General features: G+C 36.0%; 1 protein-coding gene across 1 annotated transcript in view; it reads right to left on the bottom strand.

The window, feature by feature from the left end:
* Positions 1-27,558, bottom strand: part of FBXO11 (F-box protein 11) — a 100,434-nt gene that overhangs the window by 12,542 nt on the left and 60,334 nt on the right. Inside the window, exons 2-11 of the mRNA XM_065891259.1 lie at positions 13,437-13,564; positions 13,212-13,296; positions 12,645-12,789; positions 10,379-10,508; positions 9,456-9,539; positions 9,237-9,369; positions 7,992-8,098; positions 7,794-7,905; positions 7,605-7,711; positions 7,388-7,525 (exon numbers count right to left, since the gene is read on the bottom strand). Coding sequence (XP_065747331.1) covers positions 7,388-7,525; positions 7,605-7,711; positions 7,794-7,905; positions 7,992-8,098; positions 9,237-9,369; positions 9,456-9,539; positions 10,379-10,508; positions 12,645-12,789; positions 13,212-13,296; positions 13,437-13,564 — 1,169 coding nt within the window. The remainder of the gene's footprint in view (positions 1-7,387; positions 7,526-7,604; positions 7,712-7,793; positions 7,906-7,991; positions 8,099-9,236; positions 9,370-9,455; positions 9,540-10,378; positions 10,509-12,644; positions 12,790-13,211; positions 13,297-13,436; positions 13,565-27,558) is intronic.

The following is a 27,558-nucleotide window of genomic DNA, read 5'->3' as shown; positions in this document are numbered from 1 at the left end:
TACAAATCACTTATAACTCACCTGTTAACATATAGGTTATAATCTTATTCTTTTAAAAAAAATTGGGGGATTGCATCAAAAATGGCTTCTTAAAATATAAAAAAAGTTTTTTCTTCTTTGATTTTATACCACATAAAAATGGATGGACACCACGTGTATGTATATAGACTACTATGGCAAAACTGAGCATCAAAGAAAGAAAAACAAATTCTAAAAGAGGCTAGATTGAAAGAGCTTAATGTCAGACTGGAACAATTCAACATTTCTGGTATTTTCATCATTGAGAAGAGAGTGCAACTTGTCTCTCTCTGCCAGGAGTTGCATGACATGTCTGAATGGTAAACTTGGGAAAGAATAAACTGAGTATGCTCAATTCAGCTTCACCCTTTTCCTCATGGAAATGAGCTGACCTTAGGGAACATGCCTTCTGTTACTACCCCATGAATACTGCCTGTGAAATAAGCCTATTTCATTTTGGGATTCAGTTAAACACAGGCTTATTTGGTTCTCATTCTATGTTGTATCTTCTGATTTAACCTCTAAGAGTAATGAAGTTGATATTTCAGCCTCTTCATGCTACTTCATGGCTTTGATTTTTTTTTTTAAGAAATCCAGTTGGGATTTTTAAAAAAATTAATTTATTTTATTAATTTATTTTTGGCTGTGTTCGATCTTCACTGCTACACGCGGGCTTTCTCTATTTGCGGCGAGCAGGGGCTACTCTTCATTGCGGTGCACGGGCTTCTCACTGTCATGGCTTCTCTTGTTGCAGAGGACAGGCTCTAGGCTCACGGGCTTCAGCAGTTGCGGTACACAGGCTCAGCAGTTGTGGCTCGTGGGCTCTAGAGCACAAGCTCAGAAGTTGTGGCACACAGGCTTAGTTGCTCCACGGCGTGTGGGATCTTCCTGGCCCAGGGCTCGAACCCATGTCCCCTGCATTGGCAGGCCAATTCTTAACCACTGTGCCACAGGGAAGTCCCTTTGATTTCTTAATTTGTTCAGAATGCGGCAGGAAAAGGTATGCTATTTACTGGGCTTCCATGAAGACTGCAGTAACAGGTAGTGTCACGTCCTGGCTATACTAGTTCAACATATAGTACTGCAAGTATACTTTGCTACAGTATACCTACTAAAAAATTTTCAAATGCATGGATGCTCTTTCTGTTTTCTTTCTTTTTTTTCTTTTTTGGCCACACTGCACGGCTTGCAGGATCTTAGTTCCCTGACCAGGGACTGAACCCTCGCCCTCAGCAGTGAAAGCGCAGAGTCCTTACCACTGGACCACCAGGGAATGCCCTCTCTGTTTTCTTTAGGTTTCAATTTTGCACACCTAGGAGAGTCAAATAGATCCACAAGTTTACTAAGGCAAACAGCAGTCCCCCTCTCTTCATTTTCCCTTGTCCAGAGGCCCCCATTATAAAATCTGCTCTAATCTGAACTGGTTGCTATGGTCATAGTCACATGGTCATTTTACCATACTGTAATTTAGATTAGAGGTTAAAACTGTCCCCTAGTTCCATCAGAGATGGGAGTTTTAATCTGTAGTTTTTGTTTTAAGGTAATTTTCAAGAAAAGAAAGTAGCCAAATTTTCTCAGAAAGAAAAAAAATTTTTTCCTTCATGCTCTTAAAACCAGAAGCCTCTTACATTGCTACAATGGTGATTTTATTACATTCAGAAAGGGAACCACTGATTGACTTATAGTTTTATAATATCAGAAGAAAACCTATCTATTATGGATTAAAGGATTCAGTTAATGTAATTTTGCTTTAAAGCACATTTAATGAAGTGCACCTGTTTTGTTAAGAAATGCCTTTAGTGCAAAATGGTCTAATAATACAGGACTGTTAAGTAGAAAACAGAACTCTACTTTGCCTTTTAAGATGCAAACCACAAAAGCTCCAACACAAATATAGAACTCCAAAGGCACAGACATTCTACCGGACTACCCCATATTATAAAATGATTTATTTCCCTACCAGAAGATACCAGATTGCTAAGAGCTTCTTCTGTATTTTAAAATAAGAGGTTGTTAACTTTTCAGCACAAGCATTTCTAAATCTCTGCCATATACATTACAATAAGTCCTTGAAAATTATCATTCTCTCAAGTTACAAACTTAACACTGATATAAAAATAAAAGGTGAGATTAAGTATTTTTTCATTAAAATTTTTTGAAGTGAAATAATCTATTAAATATTAAAAATATCTATTAAATATAAATAGGGTGAAAGGCATTCAAGAGTTTCTCTTAAAACTCTCCAAATAAAACAAAAAAAAAAGAATGAAAAGTAAAGAGAAAAAGATATGCTACCTTCATTGAAATAAATGTCTACAACCCCAAACTATAATCAATCAAACACTTGCCAAATACTGTGATATCTGGATAAGGAAGAATAAGGTGCTGAGAGCAAATGTTACCATACACCTTTAAGCAAGGTGTTTCCCCAAGTAACTGTTCTTTTTTCTTTTTAAAATAAATTTATTTTATTTATTTATTTTTGGCTGTGTTGGATCTTCGTTGCTACACATGGGCTTTTCTCTAGCTGTGGAGAGCAGGGGCTACTCTTCGTTGCGGTGCACAAGCTCTAGGCGCACGCGCTTCAGTAGTTGTGGCTCGCGGGCTCTAGAGCGCAGGCTCAGTAGTTGTGGCACACGGGCTTAGTTGCTCTGCGGCATGTGGGATCTTCCTAGACCAGGACTCGAACCCGTGTCCCTTGCATTGGCAGGCAGATTCCTTTTTTTTTTTTTAACATCTTTATTGGAGTATAATTGCTTTACAATGGTGTGTTAGTTTCTGCCTTATAACAAAGTGAATCAGTTATACATATACATATGTCCCCATATCTCTTCCCTCTTACGTCTCCCTCCCTCCCTGGCAGGCAGATTCTTAACGACTGCGCCACGAGGGAAGCCCGCAAGTAACTGTTCTAATAAGCAAGCCTAGCCAATGATCTTTTACTAAAGTAGTGAGATCTAGTGTTCCGAACAGAACACAGGAGAGGAAGGAAATACTCCCATAGTAATATTTTCATAAAAATAATTTAGGCACACGAAGTAAATCTGAAGAAGAAACACACTAATGTGCAATTTCTGTCATCTAAAACTTGTATTTCCTATCTAAGGGGGACTATCCGAAGTAAAGTGAAATGAAAGGAGAGGAAAACCATATTTCTACAGAGTCTGTCAACTGTCAATCTATCATGAGTTAAACTCATAAACTTAGAATAAATGTCTCAAAAATTTCATAGCAATTTGGCACTGCTATGATATTTTAATTTTACTTTATGAAAATAACACTGTAATAGATTGAACATTAAACAAAAAACAAAGAATTGGGGAACTGTAAACACTGATAGAAAAATTACTTTTAGCAGTGAGACTGGCACTGTTATGTAAAAAAAAAGAAGGAATCCCATCTTTTAAAGAAAGACATATATGCTGAAATATTTACAGATGAGATGATGATGTCTGGGATTTGCTTCAAGATAATTCAGAGTAAAGAAGAAAATAAGCAATGTATGAGGAGGCACAGATGAAACAAAACTGACCATGAGCTGAAACTTTTTGAACGTGGAGGATGGATATACATGGGAATTCATTATACTGTTGTCTCTAATTTTATATATGCTAGAAGGAGTCCATAAAACAAAAATACATTAAAGAAATCAGAGATGAAAACCACATTGGAAACAAAACAGAAAAGAGACAAAACTATGTAGACATAGTAAGAGACACAGATTTGAGGAAATCACACAAAATTTAAAGGAAAAGAACAAAGCAATACAGAGCAATGTAAGTAATAGAGAAAATAGCCAAGTCTGTAAAGAAAGGAACATATGGACAGAAAAACAGTCAAAATTAAAACAACACAACATTAACAACAACATATGGATACTGAAGTAGAAAAGCAAATCCAGAAAGAAAAAAAACCCAGAATGATCTCAGACTTCTGTCACACTCAATTCTAGAAATATAAAAATGACTACACAATTCTGAGGGCAAGAAAGTATAATAAAAAACTGTATACTCAGCCAAGTTAAAAGGTAAACGGTAGGCATTCTCAAGTGGCAAGAATTCAAGCTACAATACCCATAAGCCTTTCTTTTAAAAATAAAATCAAAACAGCTAGATGACAAAATAGCCATACCAAGAATGAACCAAAATTTTAAAATTCAGGAATGGAAAAACTGTGATAAAAGGACTGAAGGTAAATAAATATAAATATAGACCAATAACTGTAGGAATGTAAATGTTATAAAGCTTTACAAAAGAAAAATAAGAATACAAATGATGGAGTAGAAATGGGTTGAAATATAAAGTATTTTCGTCAGTTTTCAAAGGGGGAGTTCATACTGTATTCAAAGTTTAAACATGCAGTTAACAATGACAAACTCTAGTCATACCCTTTAAAATTCTAGGTATGTCTTTTATACTGGGCATGTAATATTTTAACAAAAACATTAATTTCTTTAAAATAAAAAAAGTAAAAATTCTTTCATGATTCATTCTTGCCAATACAGGAGTTTAAATTCTAAGTAGGTCATAGACAAGGAAAAGGAAAGACAATTTCAGAGAACAAACAATAAATATAAATATATATAAAGATAGAGAACAGTACAGAAACTAGTTTAAATGTTTATTCTGATGTCCTCTGAAATTCTATAAAAAACAAAGTCAAACTTTAAAAGGTTAACCTTAGTGATGTCATCCTACCAATCATGGGCAGCTGACACAAAGAATACTTGGAATGAAAGAACATTCTACCAAAGGATTTTAAAGGATTGTATCACAATACTAAAACAGATGAGAGAGGCCCAAGATACACTTTTTTTCCATCCTTCCTTTATAAATCTATAATACCTTACAAATCTCTTCATCAATCCTTAATATCTATCTATCTATCTACAGGACTGGCTAAGATTTGCTTTTTAAAAAAGTTATAAAATTTATAAACCTAAATCTATAAAAAGTAAACTGTATTGGGGGGGTGAAGAGTAAATTACTATAATGAATTTTAGTAACTGACCATCAGCATTAGGTCTTTTAAAAATGTGGAAATTTACTCAGGTTAAAGTTATTTTGGTACCTCAAATCATTTGTGAATGAGACCAGAGGCATGCATAAATATGATACTTGAATTGTAGGTAACTCTGGGGCAAAGTCTAAAGGCAACACAGGCCAAGAAATATTAGCATAGTATAGTTCCATTACAAAAATACGAGCTCCATTTAGAATTCCACTTAATTATTATTATTATTTTTAATAAACTTATTTATTATTTTTGGCTGCGTTGGGTCTTCATTGATGTGCGCGGGCTTTCTCTAGTTGTGGTGAGCAGGGGCTACTCTTCTTTGCGGTGCGCGGGCTTCTCATCGCAGTGGCTTCTCTTGTTGCAGAGCATGGGCTCTAGGCGCGTGCGCTTCAGTAATTGTGGCGCACAGGCTCTAGAGTGCAGGCTCAGTAGTTGTGGCGCACAGGCTTAGTTGCTTTGCAGCATGTGGGATCTTCCCGACCAGGGCTCGAACCTGTGTCCCCTTCATTAGCAGGTGGATTCTTAACCACTGTGCCACCACGGAAGCCCCCACTTAAGAATTATTGCCAGAACTTCTCTGGTGGTCCAGTGGTTAAGACTCTGTGCTCCCAACACAGGGGGCACAGGTTCAATTCCTGGTTGGGGAAATAAGATCCTGCATGCCGCACAATGTGACCAAAAAATAAATTAATTAAAAATTAAAAAAAATTTTTAAAAAGAATTACTGCCAATGCGGGCGGCCCTCAAAGGGGCGGGGAGGCAAATTCTCAAGACTCCTATGTTTTGATAACCTCCATACCTTTGCCCAGACTCCCCAATTCCCAAACTCCCCTCTTCCCCACTCCTTGGAAAAAAGAGCTACAATTTGCAAAAAAAATGTCAATTTTTAAATTCTAACTGGAGAAGGGCAAGTGGTCATCTCCATTGTGCTTTCTTATCTACAGGCCCAAACTATAGCCTGAGTTTTAAGTGAACTGTTTTTCTCAGGTTACGGTTACCCCAGGAATATAATAAGCTGGACGGTCTGAAATTATTTACAACTAATCAGAACTTGATAAAAGGGTACTCCTCATGGTCTAGCTCAGTTTTTAAAAAAAGAGCTCTGCATTAGGGTTTTTTTTTTTTTTTTTTTTTTTTTATGCGTTACGCGGGCCTCTCACTGTTGTGGCCCCTCCCGTTGCGGAGGACAGGCTCCGGACGCGCAGGCTCAGCGGCCATGGCTCACGGGCCCAGCCGCTCCGCGGCATGTGGGACCCTCCCAGACCGGGGCACGAACCCGTGTCCCCTGCATCGGCAGGCGGACTCTCAACCACTGCGCCACCAGGGAAGCCCCCTGCATTAGGGTTTTAAACGCAAAAAATGGAAATACAAAATTTCCTTTGCTGACAATTTGTATATGTCAATTCAACGTTCCAAAGTTGCGTGATTAATATCATATAATAGCAATAAAACTTCACCATACCCTTGTTTGTCACCACGTCAAACCTCCTCTCCTAGCTCTGACTTCTTAATAAAAAATGTTGCCAATGCTATACTAGGACTTGAAAATTACTTCAACAAAAATTAGACATTAGGGAATTCCCTGGCGGTCCAGTGGTTAGGACACTATGCTCTCACTGCCGAGGGCTCGGGTTCAGTCCTTAGTGGGGTAACTGAGATCCCACAAGCTGTGCAGAGCGGCAAAAAAATAAAAATTATACATTAAATGAAAAGAATACCTGAATAGGCACCCAAGAACATTACTTTTGGCCTAAGAGAGCTCAAAAAAAGTCGTCTCTACAAAATTGTGTAAAATGACATAGTAGTAACTAAAACACAATATTATCCATATAAAGATGCCTAACTGCATAAGAATTTTAGAACTGATGTATTATCATCACTGTATTTCTTATTAAAGTTCTACCAGTTAAAAAAAAATTTAAGAGGAATGAAATGAAGTCAAACTAATGATGAAACTATTGTCTCTCCAAGTGTAGTCTACAACCTGCATTAAACTCACTTATGGTGCTTATTAAAAAACGCATATCCTGGGCCCCGTCCTTAAAAATTCTGATTTATTGTATCTGGGTGATTTTTATGCACAGTTACATTTGAGAACTACTGGATTAGACCTTACTCCCCTCAAAGACCACATCAATTCCCTAAGGACTCCATCTTCCGTACATGTATATAATGTTAGATTCAAGAATTTATAGAATTCATACTGCATACTGACTTTAGAATATAATGCTGAAATCCTCTTTTAAGCCTACACTTTTCAATTCAGCATTTTGGTGATGATAAAATGCTGACACCTATTTGAAATTTTAACTGACGTGACGTCAATTTTTCTATTAAGAATAAGTGTTCTTACCATGCCATGATCAAATGTGAACACACCAACGTCACGTCCATGATGAATATGATTCCGTCTAATAATTGGGTTTCCATGATTTTTAACCCAAATCCCAGCTAAAGCATTATTGGAAATTTCATTATCTTCGTATATTCCCTACAACAATTAACCAGAAATAAACATTAGTAGAGCTAAAAAAAGAAAAAAGAAAAAAACTCACAAAGTTAAAAAATACCTGTGCATGATCTGTTATATAAAGTCCAACATTTTCACAGTCACTGATGTTACAGTGCTTGATAGTGGGACATGCTCCTTGACCACTAACACATACTGCAGAGCCAACTGTAAGACAAATAATTTATTTAAAAACCTACTGGGCAACACAGTGACTCATTTTATAATAAGACGTAACGGGAACACTAACCTGTACATGTACTTCGGATGATACAGTGATCAATAATAGGGCTACAATTTACTGTAATCTCTAAGCAGTGGTGTGCATTGTGGTGTTGAGCAGATTTGTCATCAGGGTTAAACTGAAAAGTAGAAATTTTGTTTGAAATAAACAACCACTGCCTTAATGATTTCCACATACATACTTAAAAATTTTTAAATGCCTTACCCTTATTGTCATATATCCAACATAAGCATCCTCGGAACCTTCCATAAAAACGAAGGTTGAATCTCTAGTGTTTTCAATTATAACTTTGTCTGCTACTTTTCCAGGTGCTACGAAGAAAATATTTTAAAGCATATTACCTTTATCAGACAGATAGAATGGACATTTAAAAATTACTTTTTTAATCAGTAAAAATACTCTGCCTTAAAACTAATAATTCAGTACTGCCCTTTTTACGGCTTTTAAATTGGGTACATTTTTTGGAGAGGGAACTTTTAAAGAACATTAGTATTGAGTAGATAGGACTAATATTCATTTTATCAGATAGATAACTATGTTTCATTGGCCTTCATACAGGCAGTCATACTTAACATGGACATTATCTGAGTACCATTATACACAAATCCATGTATAGCAATACTTCTATTAAGATTCAACTACAAATAGTATTTAATATCAAATGCAATGGCATATTAAAAAGTGGGTTTCTTGTGGAAACCAAATCACAACCAGCAGCACCAGAAAACAAGGCTCAGGGAGAAGAAAGAAAGGGATGATGAGCAGGGAGAGAAAGAGAGAAACTTCTTTATTTAAACTTATTTCCAATACTGGCCTTGATTTGGAAAGTAATGGAAATCAGTAGGCAAAATTTTTCTAGACTTTCTCCTACTTTTCTTTGAGGTGGAAATGGGGGAGGGAAGAAAGAGCAGTAAATGCAAATTTCATTAACTAGTAACAATTAACTAGCTATCTTAAAATGGTCTCGTACTACAGTATCCTTAAGAAAATCAGATATACCATAAATCTTCAAATAACTGATCAGTGCTCAACAACTACTACATTTATTCTTAGAAACCTGACCATAAAAACAGCTTTGAAACAGTACAGAAAGTATTTTAAAAGAACATTTGTTTCATTACAAATACAGCAATAAAAACATTATCCTCTGTATTTTCAAATAAAAGATAAAATTAACCAATATTTTTCTCTCCTTAATGATCAACTAAAGCAGCTGGACAAAGTACTGACATCAAGAAATATACACATCCCCCCAAAAAGAAATAGGTACGTTTATAATTTCTGAACTCTAAAGCTTTCATTTCCATCATATAAAATATACGTATTTCCTATTTTTTTCTACAATTAAGATATTATCATGGTTCATCTGGATTTTAAGTAACTAGCATTTTTAAAACCCATCATGTAAATAAAATATTAAAATTCTAATGACAATGCATTTACACGTACCTGCACCAATCATAGTGATTGGAGATTCAATATATATCCATTCATCAGTATATATTCCAGAATGAACAAAGATAAGTCCATCAAAATGAGCTTCTTGTACTCCACCAAGAGCATCTTCAATTGTATCGTAATACTAAAAAAAAAAAAAAAAAAAAAAAAGTCAGTATAGAACTGTAAGATCATCATTTTAAATATTAGAAAAAGACAAATCAAACATACCAACATATTTTCTCTTCCTTTGTATCTTGCAGGGTTACTGTAGAAATGTTCAGCAAATCCTGGCTTTACATGCGCACCTTTATACTAAAACATCAAAAAAAACAAAAACAAAAAAACAAATACTGACTACTAACATAAACACTACAGTCTAAATTAATTTAGTACTATATGAATTTTTCATTAATTATCAATAACAATTATCAGTCCAACAAATTTTCTGTTGCATACTGCAATGTAAAATCTAGAACAGTTTATGACTCAGTAATATCCAGTAAATAGGACATGGTTTTTCAACCTCGGCACTACTGATATTTTGGAACAGATAATTCTTTGTTGTGAGGGCTATCCTGTGTAGGATGTTTAATAGCATCCCTGGACTCTAACCACCATGTATCAGTAGCAGTCTCTTCTCCAGCTGTGACAACCAAAAATGTCTCCAGACAATGCCAAACATCCCCTGTGGAGCAAAATCACCCTTAGCTGGGAACCATTCGTAAAGGACCATGTGAAAATTAAGCTAAATGTGAAACTTTAACTACTCAACGGTAATAATTTAAATATAAGTTCAAACAGATCCAGAGAAAGTATAACTGCTCTCAGGCTACTGATACTTACTGCTACTGTTTAAATGATTAATAAATATGTCAGTAGTGAAAAGAATTGTTGACTTTTTTGTTGGTTGATAAATGTCCACTGACTTGAAACCTATTTTTTTTTTTTTTTGGCGGTGCCATGAGTCTTCTGGGATCTTAGTTCCCTGACCAGGGACTGAACCAAGGCCCTCAGCAGTGAAAGTGTGGAGTCCTAACCAGTGGACTGCCACGGAATTCCCTTGAAACCTATTCTTGAGTTTAAATTTTTAAAAAGGAACTTTTATTTAAAATATATAATATAAATCAGTGTTTTCCATTTATACTTCATACCAACTGCTGGAAACTCTCTTTCCAAGGATTTGGATGTTCATATTCTTCTGGATTAATCTGGTAGAATTTGCCAGGTTCAGGATGCATCATAGGGCGGGTATATTCAAATACTTCCATGTATAATCGTTTCCTGAAGGGGGAAAGTAATGAAGATTTCTTCATAAAATGTCCTTTAAACAACTATAAAAATTATTTGAGGCCTCAAAAACTTCTAGGAATATGAAAAAGCAGAATTTTAAATGTAAAAATAAAATTTTTGTCTAAAACAATGTAACTGCATATAAAACATAGTCCACCCAAAAGAATAAGTGTCAATTCTTTAAAATCTGACTGTTTAGTCAGGGGAAAATAAAAGCCACCCTTACTGTAAAAGCCACATACAGTTTCAATTTTTTTTTTCTTTTTTCTTGCAGTACGCGGGCCTCTCACTGTTGTGGCCTCTCCTGTTGTGGAGCACAGGCTCCGGACGCGCAGGCTCAGCGGCCATGGCTCACGGGCCCAGCTGCTCCGCAGCATGTGCGATCCTCCCGGACCGGGGCACAAACCCGTGTCCCCTGCATTAGCAGGCGGACTCTCAACCACTGCGCCACCAGGGAAGCCCCAGTTTCAATTTAAAAGGATTATTTTAAATAATGATGAAAAATAATGATGATGCTTCATTTATGTCCTATCAAGAACCATCAAATCTTAGAAATGGAGTGATAATACCTATTATAACTTCTTGTACAAAGCAAAATGTTTCTTCTTCTGCTCTTCGTTCTTTTTCCTTTCTAACACAAACATAATTTTTTCTTAAATTTAAGGTGTACCTTATTTTTAGCATCATAGAATACATATAAGCTGTTGTAAAATACAGAAAAGTATAGAGATAACCTAAACAGTTTACTGTATTTCCTTACAGTCTTTTCCACTTATAACAGTTGTGACTGTAACACATAAAATTTTGTATTCTGCTTTTTACTTTTTATAACATAGCATATTCCTATGTTATTAAAAACTGTAAAAATCACTGTTAATGACTATATCACAACCCTCTAAGTAGACATTACATTGTTTACTTTTAGTCCCATCCCTTATTGCTAGACTTTTCCATTATTTCTAATTTCCCCCCACTGTTAACTATGAAAAATTTGTAAATAGGGTAAACAAATTTTCAGAAGTGGAATTGCTGGGTCAAAGGGCATGCATTTTTTTTTTTTTTGGCTGCATTGGGTCTTTGTTGCTGTGTGCGAGCTTTCTCTAGTTGCAGTGAGTGGGGGCTGCTCTTTGTTGCGGTGCACGGGTTTCTCATTGCAGTGGCTTCTCTTGCTGCAGAGCACCAGCTCTAGGTGCGTGGGCTTCAGTAGTTGTGGCTCGTGGCTCTAGAGCACAGGCTCAGTAGTGTGGCACACGGGCTTGGCTGCTCCGCGGCATGTGGGATCTTGCTGGACCAGGGATCGAACCTGTGTCCTCTGAATTGGCAGGCGGATTCTTAACCACTGCGCCACTAGGGAAGTACCAGGGTATGCCTATTTTATGGTTCAAAAATACAAATGTCCAAACTATTTTCCAAAAGTGATATACAAAATCTACAGTCTTACCTAACTATCAGATTTAATTAATTAGCTGTTTTAAATCAGACTTCATATTCTTTCTAAAAAGCAATGGAATGAAAAACATTTCCCATAATCACTGTTGCTTTTAACTGACAAGTAGCAGAAAAAGTACTTCTTTTATTGTTTTAAAAACACTGCTGGGCTTCCCTGGTGGCGCAGTGGTTAAGAATCCGCCTGCCAATGCAGGGGACACGGGTTTGAGCCCTGGTCTGGGGAGATCCCACATGCTGCGGAGCAACTAAGCCCGTGTGCCACAACTACTGGGCCTGCGCTCTAGAGCCCGCGAGCCACAACTACTGAAGCCTGTGCACCTAGAGCCCGTGTTCCGCAACAAGAGAAGCCACCTCAATGAGAAGCCTGCACATCACAACAAAGAGCAGCCCCCGCTCGCTGCAACTAGAGAAAGCCTGCACGCAGCAACGAAGACCCAACGCAGCCAAAATAAATAAATAAATTTATAAAAAATATATTAAAAAAAAACAAAACAAAAAACACTGCCTGGACTGACAGCCAACATTTGTGATAAACAGTTAACTTGGAATTTATAAGCATTCTAATTTTCTTCTATTTAATTGTAACCATCAACTCATACTCCAAATTTCCTACCATCTACAGCATTTTGGGCAACAAGTAATATATCTCAAGATAATAAGAAATAAATTTTCACTTACCACAAAATTGGATCATTAGCAAGCTCACTGAAGCGTTTACACACACAAGCTGCTCTACAAAGATCCTGTTCCAGCAAGTAAGAGAAGATTTTTAGAACCACTTCATCTGGCAGTTTCTCCTGAAGATACTGTTCAGCAGGTGCTGCTATAAAGAGATTAACAAACAGAATATAAACAATCTATCATGCTAGCAAAGACTTTCTCATTATTTAAAGAGCACAATTTCCATTTTGTCTAATGAACAGCTTTTATTTTTTGACAATCATTTTATAAGCATTTGCTTTCATAGACGACACACATTTATTTCCTTTTATCTTGACAGTATTCTTTCTTTTAGCTAGCTAGTATGCACCATTTCAAAAACTGGCTACACTAAATATACAAAAAGGATTTTTATACAATTACAATCAGAGATGGAGACGGTGACGGTTCTCATGTTTATTCTGTAATAATCACTTTCTCAATCTCAAATGTACAAATAAACTACATTTAAGTTGATATTAATTTTTTGGTATCAAAAAATAAAAATTATTTGACCCTATTTCTTAGCTTTCCCATAGGAAATACCTGATAGATCTTGAGATTTTCCAGAGACTCTGGCACGTTTTGCACGATGACCAAAGAAGTTTTCTGTGGTTGAAGTTGAAGCACCCTTTAAAAACAAAATGAAAACTAAGCAAATATTTTTACCATAATCATTACTTCTAAAAAATGACTGACGGTCCCCTTTCTGTTTGTTTCCTAACAATTCCTTCATTACACACACAAAAAAAGCAGTCACACTGAATTTACCTCCATACTGCTCTTTGTAGGACACGCTGTTCTTTTTGGCAAAAGAGTTTTCCTACGAAGTTGGTATGGACTATTTTGTGCACCAGGACCCGATTCTTCTGCAACCATATCTGCAGGTACATCATCATCTGTTATAAACAAAAACAATATGAAAAATGATACCCATTTTTAAGAAAAAGCTCCATGAATTCAGTAACTTTTTAAAAACTTTATACATTTTTTTGGGGGGAGATACAGTTTTTATACAAAATTCCAGGCAACTGGATAACCATCTGAGAAGTGCTGGATTTCTACTTTGTTTCTTACTTCAAAATAAATTCCACAATAGACCATATGCTTAAATACAATATAAATAAATAAAAATCACTAGAAGAAAACAAAATTATTTTTTTATAATGTTAAAGTGGAGAAGCTCTTTCAAGGTATGACACAAAATTGGAAGGCATTTAAAAAAAAGGTGAGGAGGATGTTCACTTGATGAGTGAGTACAAGTGAGTACTGCATGGTTAGAGTCCAAGTGGGGTGAGAAAGGTGTCAAAAGAGAGGGATAGTTCAGTATAGGGTATCAGATACCAAGTAGGATAAAAAGGGCATCCATGCAGAGAGTGGTCTGGCATACAGTGTTGGAGCTCAAGAGGGGTTAAGAAGGAGGTCCATGTGGGGGAAGGTGGCCTGGAATGGAGAGTCAGAGCCAGAGAAGGGAGAGAAGGGCATTGCACAGGAGAGGGGATGGTGGAATCGGAAGCTTGGTAACAAACAACAGAGGGACTGATCAAATGGAAGCCAGGCTTCTGAAAGAGAAGAGAGTTAAAATATTAAAGAAGAGAAAGCTAGAGTAAATCTTACAGTGTTAGACTGGAATTATCAATGTGAACTCATTGTTTTTAAAAGATAGATATAGAAATAGGTATAGTTACAGATGTTTGAAAATGTGTGGATTATACACGCGTATATTCCCTAGCTCTGTTCACTGACAAAGCCTGGAAGGCAATGCCACTCCAACAGCAATGAGCATGACTAGCATTTGGATCTTTGCTTCTGAATACTTCTCTATAAAAGGAGTAAGGGCTCCTTGGAGAATGGCTGATTCTAGGCTGAGGGAAATACAGAATGAGCCTGGAGTATCTTGTGGCAGAAACAAGAAAGTGCTCAGTAATGAGGACATGTCAAAAGAACACTGAAGTCAGCCTGAATGGCCACCCACTAGCAAAATTATGCTGAAGTACCAAAACTCATGATAGTAAAGGGATTATAACCCACTGAATGGACAGCAACCTATAAATTCATCCTACGGTAAATGAATAAATGGAAAGTTTGATAAGGAGATGTTTAAAGTACCTCCCCCACAAAATACTGATAAATAGAAAGGGAAAAACCATTACAGTAGAGATGCCAATCAGATGCTGTCTTAATTAAGGGATCAAAGTGAACATCATCATTCATAGGACAAACTGAAACCGTGTGTCACCTGATAGCATACAAGATCACAGAATCACTTCTATGATATTCCTGACAAAGATGCATAACCTAAATCAAATTATGAGGAAACATTAGAACAAATTCTTGTTCTAATTTGTTTTGAATAATCTTCAAACTGTCAGTTATGAAAGTCAAGGAAAGCCTGAGGAACTGTTCCAGATTGAAGGATACTGAAAAGAAATGTCAACTCAACGCAACATGTGGCTCTGAACTGGATCCTTTTGCTAAAAAGGTTATTAAGACAATAGTGAAATAATTCATTCAATTAGTGAAACTTGAATGGGGGTCTAAAGACAGTAACGTCTCAATGTTAACTCTCTGATTTTAATAGGTGTAGTATGGTCATTTAAGGGAATATCTTTGTTTGTAGGAAATACACACTAAAGTATTAGGAGGTGACAGGACAAAGGCTGGGAACTTATTCTTGAAGGGTTCAGGGAGAAAAAAAACCCACACACTTCTTTGTACTGTACTTCTCAACTCTTTCTTAAGTTTGGATTGTTCAAAATGAACTAATAAATTTGAGTAGTATTTTAACATTTAAAAATTCTGCTTGGGGCTTCCCTGGTGGCGCAGTGGTTGAGAATCTGCCTGCTGATGCAGGGGACACGGGTTCAAGCCCTGGTCTGGGAAGATCCCACATGCCGCGGAGCAACTAGGCCCGTGAGCCACAACTACTGAGCCTGCGCATCTGGAGCCTGTGCTCCTCAACAAGAGAGGCCGCGACAGTGAGAGGCCCGCGCACCGCGATGAAGAGTGGCCCCCACTCGCCGCAATTGGAGAAAGCCCTCGCACAGAAACGAAGACCCAACACAGCCAAAAATAAATAAATAAATTAAAAAAAAAAAAAAATTCTGCTTGGAAAATGAAAACCATAAACATAGTCAAAAGAAGCAACACAATTAGGAAAAAATATTTGCAACACATGTCACGAAAGGGTAATTTCCTTATTATATATGAGTGCTACAAATCAATATGGAAAAGGCTAACCATTCAATAGAAAATTGGACCAAGGACACGAACAGACAATTCATAATTTAGGAAATACAAATGAAATACTAATAAAAACTATAATGAGATTTTTTTTATCAAAGCAGATTATCAAAGATCAAAAAGTCTGATCACAGGACTTCCCTGGTGGCGCAGTGGTTAAGAATCTGCCTGCCAATGCAGGGGACATGGGTTCGAGCCCTGGTCCGGAAAGATCCCACATGCCTTGGAGCAACTAAGCCCGTGCGCCACAACTACTGAGCCTGCGTGCCACAACTACTGAAGCCCGCGCACCTAGAGCCCATGCTCCCACAACAAGAGAAGCCACTGCAATGAGAAGCCCACACACCATAACAAAGAGCAGCCCCCGCTCGCCGCAACTAGAGAGAGCCCGCATGTAGCAACAAAGACCCAATGCAGCCAAAAATAAACAAATTTATATACATAAAAAAGTTTGATCACATACTAGTATTATATATCAAAGGATAGTATGAGGCAAAAAAACAGTTCTTAATTGCTTTAAGGAGAGCAATTTGACAATAGCTATTATTACTTAACAATTCCATTTCTAGGAATTGATTCTGCAGCTATATTCACACACATGGGCAAAGTAGTAAGTACCAGGATATTCACCGCAGTACTGTTTATAATACTGCTGGGTAACAATCAAAATGTTCATCAGTAAGTGTTCGTTAAAAAAACTATGGTACAGCTTTACTATCGATGTGGCCATTACAAAATATAAAGCAGTTCTATACAGAACAGATAAGGAACTATTTCCAATATACAGGAAGTATAAAACCCAAAATATACAGAACAATGTGTTTAGTATATGTGTGTGTTTCAAGGCAATACATATACATATGCTTATACATGCATATATTTACTAAAATATAAACTCCATGATGGAAGAGAACCAACTTAAAGAAGCTCCCACTAGCCAAAGATGGGACAATTTGAGCATCAGTAAGGATAACTGAAAAGAACCAAAACCAATATATTTAAATCTGTGAGTTTATGACACTTAAAAAAAAGGGGGGAAAAGGTTACTTTGAAAGATGCTAGTGAAAAGCAACTCATCATTTTGAAAACTGCTATACAACAGGAAATAACAAAACATTTACTCTTCCTCTCTTATATAAACGAAACTACCAGGTAACTATTAGATGAGGGGAAGCTTCTTTACAGAAACATTCCAGCAATAAATGAAGAACAAATAGTAAAATTAGAAAAAATTAAAATCTGCAATCTCTAAAGAGTCAATGGATTTAACCACTGAGTATCAATAGTTCTAATATCACAAAAAGAAAAACCACCAGATATTATATATCTCCTGATGAAAGAACACACCACCACCTACAAAATTTTGCCAAGACCATCAAATCTCAAATTGATCAAACCTGTTAAAAATTCTAGAAGATTAAACTATACCAGTTTCTTCGACAAATTATGTGGGAAAAAATGGGGGAAAAATAAGCAACACTAAAGCATACTGTTTAAAAATGTACACTACAGTATTAAAATTACAAAGAAAAAAGCCAGAAAATGATTATCATAAAAATGCTTTTTGTGGGGAAGGAATGGGGCACATAAAAGGCTTCTGCAGTGGCTGGTAAAGTTCTACTTCTTGATCTATTGGTATTACAATACCAACCTTAACAATAATTCAATAAACTATATATTTATGTGAGCTTCTCTATCTGGCTATATTTTCTGATAATAAAGGTGTTTTTAAAAGATGGGGGGTTTTAACAGTGTATTTAAAAACAGAGGTTTTGTCCCAACCGCAGACCTTGGACAGATAAACTTTTAAAAATCAATCAATAAATCAATTTTTTGGCCATACCCTGCATCATGCCGGATCTTAGTTCCCAACCAGGGATAGAACCCACGCCCCCTGCAGTGGAAGCTTGGAGTCTTAACCACTGGACTGCCAGGGAAGTCCTAGGCAGATAAACATTTTTACACCTAAATACTCTCACTAGTAAAGATGGTAATGCTATCTTATAATTCACTGGGATGCTGAAAGTGTTTAAATAGAATAACATGTGCAAAACACTCAGCAGTATGCCTGGCTCACACTGTGTTCAATAAATGTTTTAACTATTATTATTCCATTTAAACATTATTCAAATGAAACCTGGAAAACCTAGTAAGTTTTTTATGTACTATGCTGTAGTCAGAAAATATAGCCGGTGTTACATGCTTGGGTATTTGTGAGTCATCCCACTGTAGTTTAATATGTGGTTAATTTCTACGTTTCATGTGTGATTGAAAGGAACATCTACATTCTATTTTTTGAGAGTAGAGTTTAAACACATCTAAAATATCAAGTTTGTTAACTGTACTGATCAAATATTCTATGCCTTTACTTTTGTTGGAGGGTGGTGGTAGCAGTGGTCTGATTTATCTGTCAGTTTCTGAAGGAAATGTGCTAAAATTTCCCACTACCTGTAAGTAGTCCATTTTTAGTATGTAAAATTTTGCTTTATATACTTTGACATAATATTACTTGGACATAAAGGTTCAAGATTATTATTTCTTCCTAGTGAATTATTCCTTTCCATCATTATGCAATGGCTCTCTTTATCCTTAATAATACTTTTGCCTTTAAAATCTGTTTTTGCCTGATAATATTTTTCTAAGAGCTTTTTGTTTTGTTTTGTATCAGCCTAGCATTTTGCCAATCTTGTATTTTCAACTTTTAAATTTTGGGTCATTATACTTTAGATTTAGTTCTTCTTAACCATTTATTGCTATATTTCTTTCCTTTTCAGCCAAGCAAGAATATCTAATATGCTATTTAATCCATCTAAAGCCAAATTCCAAGATTATATTTTTAATTTCTGAATGTGATTTTCTTTTTCGAGTCTGTTTCTTTTTCATATTGGCCTGTTACTTCATCATGCTTCATTTCCTTTTTTTTATCCTTTTAATCATTTCATACACACTTATTTTATATTCTCATTCAGATTGTTCTATCATTGGTCACTTTAAAAAAATCTATGTACAATTAGGAAAGCTCTTTCAGGTTCTAGGCTGCATGACTGGGTCTCAGAGCTAGCTCTATTTTGAAAAGGCCCTATCTCCATTCTCCACTAAAATTCCACCCCAGACTTCTTAGGACATATATCCAGGACCAAAAGGGGCCTGTACTATTTTATACAGCAGCACCAGTTCCCACTTAAGGTTTTGATTTGATTTCTTTCATACCTGGCACCTGGGAATTTCCTTCTCTTCTTTTCTTCCTCAGAGTTTAGCTATGCATTTACAGTTTTGCGTTACATTTCTGTATGTTTGCAGTGTGTATGCACGTGCGGGTGATACTTCTATCATCTTGGTTTATCATGCAGCTAGTAGTCAGTTTCTACAACACTCAAAAGAACATGCTCAAACTTTTCACCCTATACAGCCCTCTCTCTAATCCCACTCCTGTTTAAAACCTATACATCTTACTATTACAGATACCCACCCAGACACCACCATCTTTCCTTTTCACCATCTTTTCCTTTTCACCATCAACACAGCAAATAGTAAGGACTGAAAAGTAAGGAATGCAGAGGTAATAACAGGAAAGAGAAGGTGCTTGTTAATTCAGGTGCAAGCTGAAGTTCACACCAAATAAATACATGAAGCTACATGATTTGAATCATGTAATGCCACAGTAACCTCAACTTCTTATTCAGAACACTGTCTTGTTCTAAAGCACTCAAAGCTCAGTTCTAAAGTAACTGTATTAAACTCTTGTGCTGAGATAAAGAATCTGTGCTAAATTCTATACAGCTCTCATAATAAATTACCACTGACTGTTCTGAAAATTACATACAGTACCAGAAGGTTATTTTTACAAAGGGGTCATACTGAAAAGATCATTTGGCTACTATTTTAAATAAGAAGCAAAAGGAGAAAGCTTAGAAGAAACAAAAACCCAAAACACACACACAAAAAACAATCTCAAAAAAAAAAAAAAAAAAAAAAAAAAAAAAACAATCTCTAGGCACCAGTGTTCTCTTCATCTTTTTTTTTTTTTTTTTTTTGCGGTACGTGGGCCTCTCACTGTTGTGGCCTCTCCCGTTGCGGAGCACAGGATCCGGACGCGCAGGCTCAGCGGCCATGGCTCACGGGCCTAGCCACTCTGTGGCATGTGGGATCTTCCCAGACCGGGGCACAAACCCGTGTCCCCTGCATCGGCAGGCGGACTCTCAACCACTGCGCCACCAGGGAAGCCCTCTCTTCACCTTTTGAACTCCTATAGTACTGTATATACACCATATATTCTTTACCTTACTACAGATGCCTTATCTGTTTTTTACTTTTTTGGCATACACCGTTATTTTCCTAACAAAATTTAAGCTCTGAGGGCAAGGTCCCCATTTTATATTTTTCCTCCATGTTCAGCTTAGTGCCCAATAACGGCTGAATAGATGTTGACTCTTATCCATCAAGAACTCTTTAATTTTACTCAATTCAAGGAGTTTTCCCCAGAAACCACCACTAGTGGTAGACTAAGATGACCTTACATACTACTTTACAGAAAATAAAAAGCCAGACAGGAACTGCTCACTTCTTCCTACCTCCAACTCTGCAAACTCATTTACATGCATATCCATTATTTTTTGTTCCCTCCTGAAATTATGATAGATTTGGCACATATGAAGCAAACAAAAAAATGTTAAATAAATTATACAATAACTAAAGTAAAGATCTATGATAGCTGCCAAACTGTGTCCAATCGGGAACCAAGAAATCATGAAGGACTGGTTATGGTATTGTTCTAACAACAAAGTCTAAAAACAAGACCTCAAAATAATATTTTGTTAAAAATTTTTAAACTTTATAGCCTTTACTTTTACATCTAACATTGGAATACCAGTATTCAAATGTCAAACTGTAATCTAAGACTAATAAAAAATAACTCTCAATACCAAAAATGTTCAATTTCAACCATAACTTACAGAAAATGTAGTTTTCAATTAGAAAAACAATTAGAAAAAAAGTTCTTGACCAGAGATGCCCAATAGAAACAGCATGTGATCCAATTTTCTAGTAGCTATATTAAAAAAAAAAATCAGTGAAATTAATTTTAATATAAATTTAACCCACTTATCTAAAATTTATTATCTCAACATGTAATCAATATAAAATTATGAGATATTTTACATTCTCTTTTTTCATACTAAAGCTCTGTATTTTTAATACTTACAGTATGCCTCAAATTCAGATAAGCCATACTTCAAGTGCTCAATAGCCCCATGTGGCTAGTGGGTACCCTAATTGGATAGTACACACACATACATACACAGTTTTATTAAATTCTTATCAGTTCTCTTAAAGGATAAATAGTATCATGCAGTTTAAAGGGATGTTATACCCACATATATACATAATGTCAAAATTTATTTTATAATTTTTAGATTTTACTACAAATCCTATATAAATATACTAGAGTCTTCACTATCAATAGGAACCACAGGGATAAAGGCTTCTGGAGAATAAGCATGCTTATTTAACTAAAAAATAATCTTTGAAATCTTTGATATTAAATAGTACTGAAAATTTATATTAAGATGCACTTCAACAAAAGATGAGACTTAAGTCTATACACCTTAAGCAGAATACCTTAATTTTTACATAGCTTTTTAACTATCTCAAAGACGTACAAAAAATTATACTATTGATTGGCTGGGGTTTAAAGTCTATACACTTCAGGTTTAAAGACTAACCTAAAGATAAAGGGTAGTTTATGGAATTTAATGTCTAGAAGGTTTTCCCCCCACAAATCTATATGAGTTCCACATTACTTACCCATAGCCACAGATCAGATTGGAAACTTAGGCAAATCTGTGCTAGTAACTGTGTGTTTAGAAACAGCTCCCAGTCTCACAGTGTAAAGAACCACACTTGACAACTGTTTCTAACACAGTTGGGAACTACCACAGCTTTTTTCCAACTACTAAAAAAATCCATGAATAAACTGAAATCAAGACAAAAATTTATCTTAAATGCATTTTAATTTAAATATTTTACTTAAAACTTAAATATTTTACTTTAAAAACTTAAATATTTTAAGGGAGGGAGCCCAGAAGTAAAGCTATTATAAAAAACTGCTTTTTAAAAGTCTGACTTGAGATAATCAGATATTTATAATTGTATTTTATATACTGTTACAAACTCTAAAAAATTTAACTATTCAGGATACTGCTCTATACTTCCATTAACATATTCAGTTATTATTTATACACATACATACACACACACGCACATAATCCTACTGAATTTTCACCACAACATGAACTATAGGGGTTATCTAAGACTGGTCAGAGAAAATATATTTGACCACTGAATAATAGTCTTTAGAAGCCACATCTTTGATATTATAAAGAATTACTGAAAACTCAAACAAGGCTTCATTTCAACAGAAAAAATTTAGACCACTCTTCATTCCAAGCTGACATAAAGGATGTTCAACAAATATCTGCTGGTGGCACAGTGGTTAAGAATCTGGCTGCCAATGCAGGGAACACGGGTTCAATCCCTGATCTGGGAAGATCCACATGCCACAGAGCAACTAAGCAACTGAGCCCACATGCCGCAACTACTGAAGCCCATGCTCTGCAACAGAGCAGCCCCTGTTCTCCACAAGTAGAGAAAGCCTGCATGCAACGAAGACCCAACACAGCCAAAAAAAAAAAAAAAAAAGAATAAATGAATGAATGTGCCGTGCACTACGTGAGGTACTGGTAAAACAGAGCAACCAAACAGAATATTGTACTTACCCTCCAAGAGCTTAGACGAGACATAAATAACTAAGCAGGCAATAATAATACAGTATGTCATACGCTGTAAAAAGGATAAGCAGAAGGTACTATGGGAACACACAAGAATATCTAATCCAATCTTTGTTAGGGTATGATGCTGGGATATTGGTGAAGGTTTCTTGAAGAAGGTCCAAGGTGAGATGATAACTACTGGGAGTTAGTTAAGCAGAAGGAATAGTGAAGACCTGAAGGTGCTCACCTCCAGAAGTCTCAAAGAACTGCACGTTGGTCCATACAGCTGTATCACATAGCAGGGTCCAGATCACGAAGGGTGCTACTAACACTTTGAAGAATTTAGATTTTATCTTGAAGGCCAAGGATAGCCACTAAAGGGCTTTAAATATAGAACAATGACATGTTCTGATTTGTGTTTTAGGGAGATTACCGGAACAATGTATAGATAGATAATTGGATGGCATTGGTGGCAAGAGGCCAATTAGGAAACTATGAAGTAATACAATGGAGAGATGAACATAGCTTGAACTATGGTAATAAAAATGAAAGAACTGAATAGATCTGTGATATATTCACAAGGTAAATTTGTAAAACTTGGTGAATGAATGGATATGGGTGGGGTGGAGGAGAGGATGGTGCCAAGAATAATATTGATGTGGGCAATCCAATGGATGGTGGTGCCATGTACTAATAAGGAAGGAACCTTTGTAGGTAAGACAGGGATGTGGAGGGGAAAAAAAAGGTTTGGATTTTTCTTTTTAATGAGAAAGTTTTGTTTTGTTTTGTTTTGCTGCGTTGGGTCTTTGTTGCTGCGCGCAGGCTTTCTCTAGTTGTGGCGAGCACGGGCTATTCTTCGTTCCTGTGTGTGGGTTTCTCTTTGCAGCAGCTTCTCTTGTTGCAGAGCAGGGGCTCTAGGTGTGTGGGCTTCAGTAGTTGCAGCACGTGGGCTCAGCAGTTGTGGCTCACGGGCTCTAGAGCGCAGGCTCAGTAGTTGTGGTGCATGGGCTTAGTTGCTCTGCGGCATGCGGGATCTTCCCGGACCAGGGCTTGAACCCGTGTCCCCTGCATTGGCAGGCAGATTCTTAACCACTGTGCCACCACGGAAGTCCCCAGGTTTGGACTTTGAGTTTTGAGGAAGCTGTGGGACATTCACGTGGAGACTCTCAACAAAACTAAATATATTGATCTCAGGCTCCAGTGAGTGATTTGGGTTGGAGATAAAAAATTAGAGAATTTTGCCACTCTGAAAATATACTCTGGTAGAAGTGAGACTCAGAAAGTGTAGATTAGCTGTCGTTACTTATATATGGTACAATACTGGTGTTTCATGGCAGATGTGTCATCCAACTCTTGAGAATTAGCCATATGATGTAAGTGGATAGTTAGCAATGTCAAAATTATCATTACTGTATATATAAAAATGTATCTGTGGGTCCTGAATTGACAAGAATTCATACTCTAGCTTGATAAAAAATAAAAGAATATCAACTGACAACTACTAATTCAAGGATTAATATCCTTTGGGAGTAGCTCAGCTTTATTTTCATTCTTTCCTGTTACATATCACATTTTGTTCTCCTAAGACATTTTCTCCCACTGCTTTCAGGGAAAGGAGTATTGAATAGCCTCCCCCGCAAATGGAACATTTTAAAACTCTTTCTTCTATTCTCGTGTCTTACCTCCAGTTTTGCATTTTCAGTATTTCCTAAAGTGACAAAATTCATAAAACACAATCATTCTTTTCTATTTTATCAAACAAGAAAAACTATTTTAAAGTAACTTTCATAAATTTTAAGTATTTTTAAAGTTCAATGGAAAATTGAAAATCTGCCATTGAGGGACTTGATCTAGTAGGGAAGCTAGACATGTAAACAAATAACTGAAGCAACGTAATTCAAAAGTATCATTACATCCAAAGTAGAAGCTGATATGACAAGAATATCTAGTGCATCATTAATTCAAGATCAGAATGACCATGGTCCCAAATCAATAATTAAGACAAACCTAATTAAGGCTAACATAAGATTTATATGTCATTAATTAAAAGCTATTAATTTTCATCTGTTTGCTAGTCACTATGAATATAAAAATCTGCCATTGAGGGACTTGATCTAGTAGGGAAGCTAGACATGTAAACAAATAACTGAAGCAATATAATAAGTGCCATACTAAAAGCACTCGAAGTGTTAGTAAAGTATAAAATAGGACACACAAATCACCATATGCATGCACATAGCTTAAAAGGAAACAATTTAGCCTGTCCCTAGTTTTATTTTCACATGAAATTTAGACAATTTTAGAAATGCCTTGTATTAGTTTAGTTTTATAGAAAAGTAGTAGTGAAAGCCAGGAGAGTAAAGTATGAAGGTCAAAATGAGAATAAGGCTATTATATTCTTACAAGCATTAAATGCTTAACCTTTGTTGTAAATTCACACAACTACTTAAATGAAAGAAGGAAAATGGACCGAGAGACTAAGCATCATCAGTTCTCTTTCTTTCACAGTTCCATAGTTAGACACCACAATTCTGAGACTGCATGATTTCTAGCAGTATTTTACAGATCAAAAGATCAGATGACAGGGAAGATATTATTAGTGGTCATCTGAGGCCCACAAGGTTCAGTGAAATGCTGAAGGTTAGAAAGCTAGTAAGTGGTAGCAAAATAATTTTTAGCTCAGTGGACTCCAAGTACAATGTTTTTACTTGTTTTCACAAAATGTAACTTGGATGTCTCAAAAAAGCTTATTATATAATCAATACAGATGATGATGATAATGATAGTAAATGGAATAATAATAGTACTATTACAAACTAGCGTACCCAACACTGAAAACTTCCATGTGCAGGCACTATTATTTCAAGTTTTCTATATGAATTAACTCACTGAATCCTTATATCAACTCTTTGAGGAACATATTATTATTCCTATTTTACAGATGAAAAATCTAGGCACAGAGAGGTTAAACATCTTGCCCAAGGCCACAAAATATTAAGAAGCAGAGGCAGAATGTGAACTCAGCCTAGCTCCAGAGCCCCATACTCTTTACCACTGTGCTATCTAAACACACATTAGTCATGAGAAATACTATTGGATATACTTATCACTAGGAGTGCATTAGCATATAAAAGAATACCATAAATGGAACATATACTTTTGGAAATGTTAAAGAATTTTAAAAAATGAAATCATAATTTTTCATGTCTTAGTTTATTCGAAGTGTTAATGAGTTAAGACTTTATATAAAAATACCACAACATATACATCAGACCCTTTATTTTCATAATGAGTATCTCCTTAGATCTTTTTGTATTGTAAATATCAATAACATTTTGATATTTTATTTTACATATTAGACGGCATAGCACAATGTTTACGAATACAGGCTCTGGAAAGACTGTTTAGCTCTTTGTTAGAATACTGGCTTAGTGGTTGTGCAATCTTGGACAAGTTTCTTAACCTGTTTGATTTTCAGTGCATCTATAAAATGGAGATAATGGTGCGTACCTCATAAAATTTTTGTGAAGATTAATACTTAACACAGTCCCTGGCAGAGAGAACATTCCAATGTTAGCTATTATAATAATTGAGATGGGATGCTGAAAGTTAGCAAGATGCACTCCAAATATATTTCAGGGCTCCCCTGGTGGCGCAGTGGTTGAGAATCCGCCTGCCGATGCAGGGGACACGGGTTCGTGCCCCGGTCCGGGAAGATCCCACATGCCGCGGAGGGGCTGGGCCCATGAGACATGGCCGCTGAGGTTGTGCGTCTGGAGCCTGTGCTCCGCAACAGGAGAGGCTACAGCAGTGAGAAGCCCGCGTACCGCAAAAAAAAAAAAAAAAAAAAAAAAAAAAAATATATATATATATATATATTTCAAATTCTAGCTAGAGGCCTTTATTATATTATCCAACTCAATCTTCAAAAAAACCTTTAAAATGTAGAAATAATGATTCTTATCACAAAATATTTCTCACGATGAGTGATTAGAATAGTTCTTGACTAGCTGAAAACACAAGGTGAAATCCACAAATGCCAAGGCTGACCACTGATAAAAATGAATACTGATCATTTCATTTTAGGAGGCTATAATATTATTCCAATGATTCTGCCACAAATTTAAAGTGTCACAATTTTTCCCCTAATTATAAAAATGTTCACAATTGCCAAGATATGGAAGCAACCTAAGTGTCTGACAGATAAATGGATAAAGAAGATATTGTACACACACACACACACACACACACACACACACACACACACACACACACACAAATGGAATACTACTCAGCCATAAAAAAGAATGAAATCTTGCCATTTGTAACAACATGGATGGACTTTGAGGGTATTATGCTAAGTGAAATGAGACAGAGGAAGAAAAATACTGTATGATATCACTTATATGTGGAATCTAAAAAATAAAACAAACTAGTGAATATAATAAAAAAGAAACAGACTTAGATACAGAGAAGTAATGGTTACCAGTGGGGAGAGGGAAGGGGGGAGGGGCAAGATAAGGGTGAGGGTTTAAGAGGTATAAACTACTATGTATAAAATAAGCTACAAGGATATACAGTACAACACAGGGAATATAGCCAATATTTTATAATAACTATAAATGGAATATAACCTTTAAAAATTGTGAATCACTATGTTGTACACCTGAAACTTATGTAACATTGTACATCAACTATATCCTAATTTTTAAAAAGTTCACTTAGAAAATGTGAACAATAAAGAAAAACACAAAAGGAAAAAGTTACTAAAATCTCATCACCCAGAGTTTATTACCATTAATATTTCAGAATATTCAAGTTATTTTTCTCTATACAAATTACATAACTGAAACACTGTATGCACTGTTTATATTTTGCTTTTT

Source organism: Phocoena phocoena, chromosome 14 (assembly GCF_963924675.1).
Source record: "Phocoena phocoena chromosome 14, mPhoPho1.1, whole genome shotgun sequence".
Classification (NCBI taxonomy): Eukaryota; Metazoa; Chordata; class Mammalia; order Artiodactyla; family Phocoenidae; genus Phocoena; species Phocoena phocoena.
This window is presented reverse-complemented; position numbering and strand designations above follow the sequence as displayed.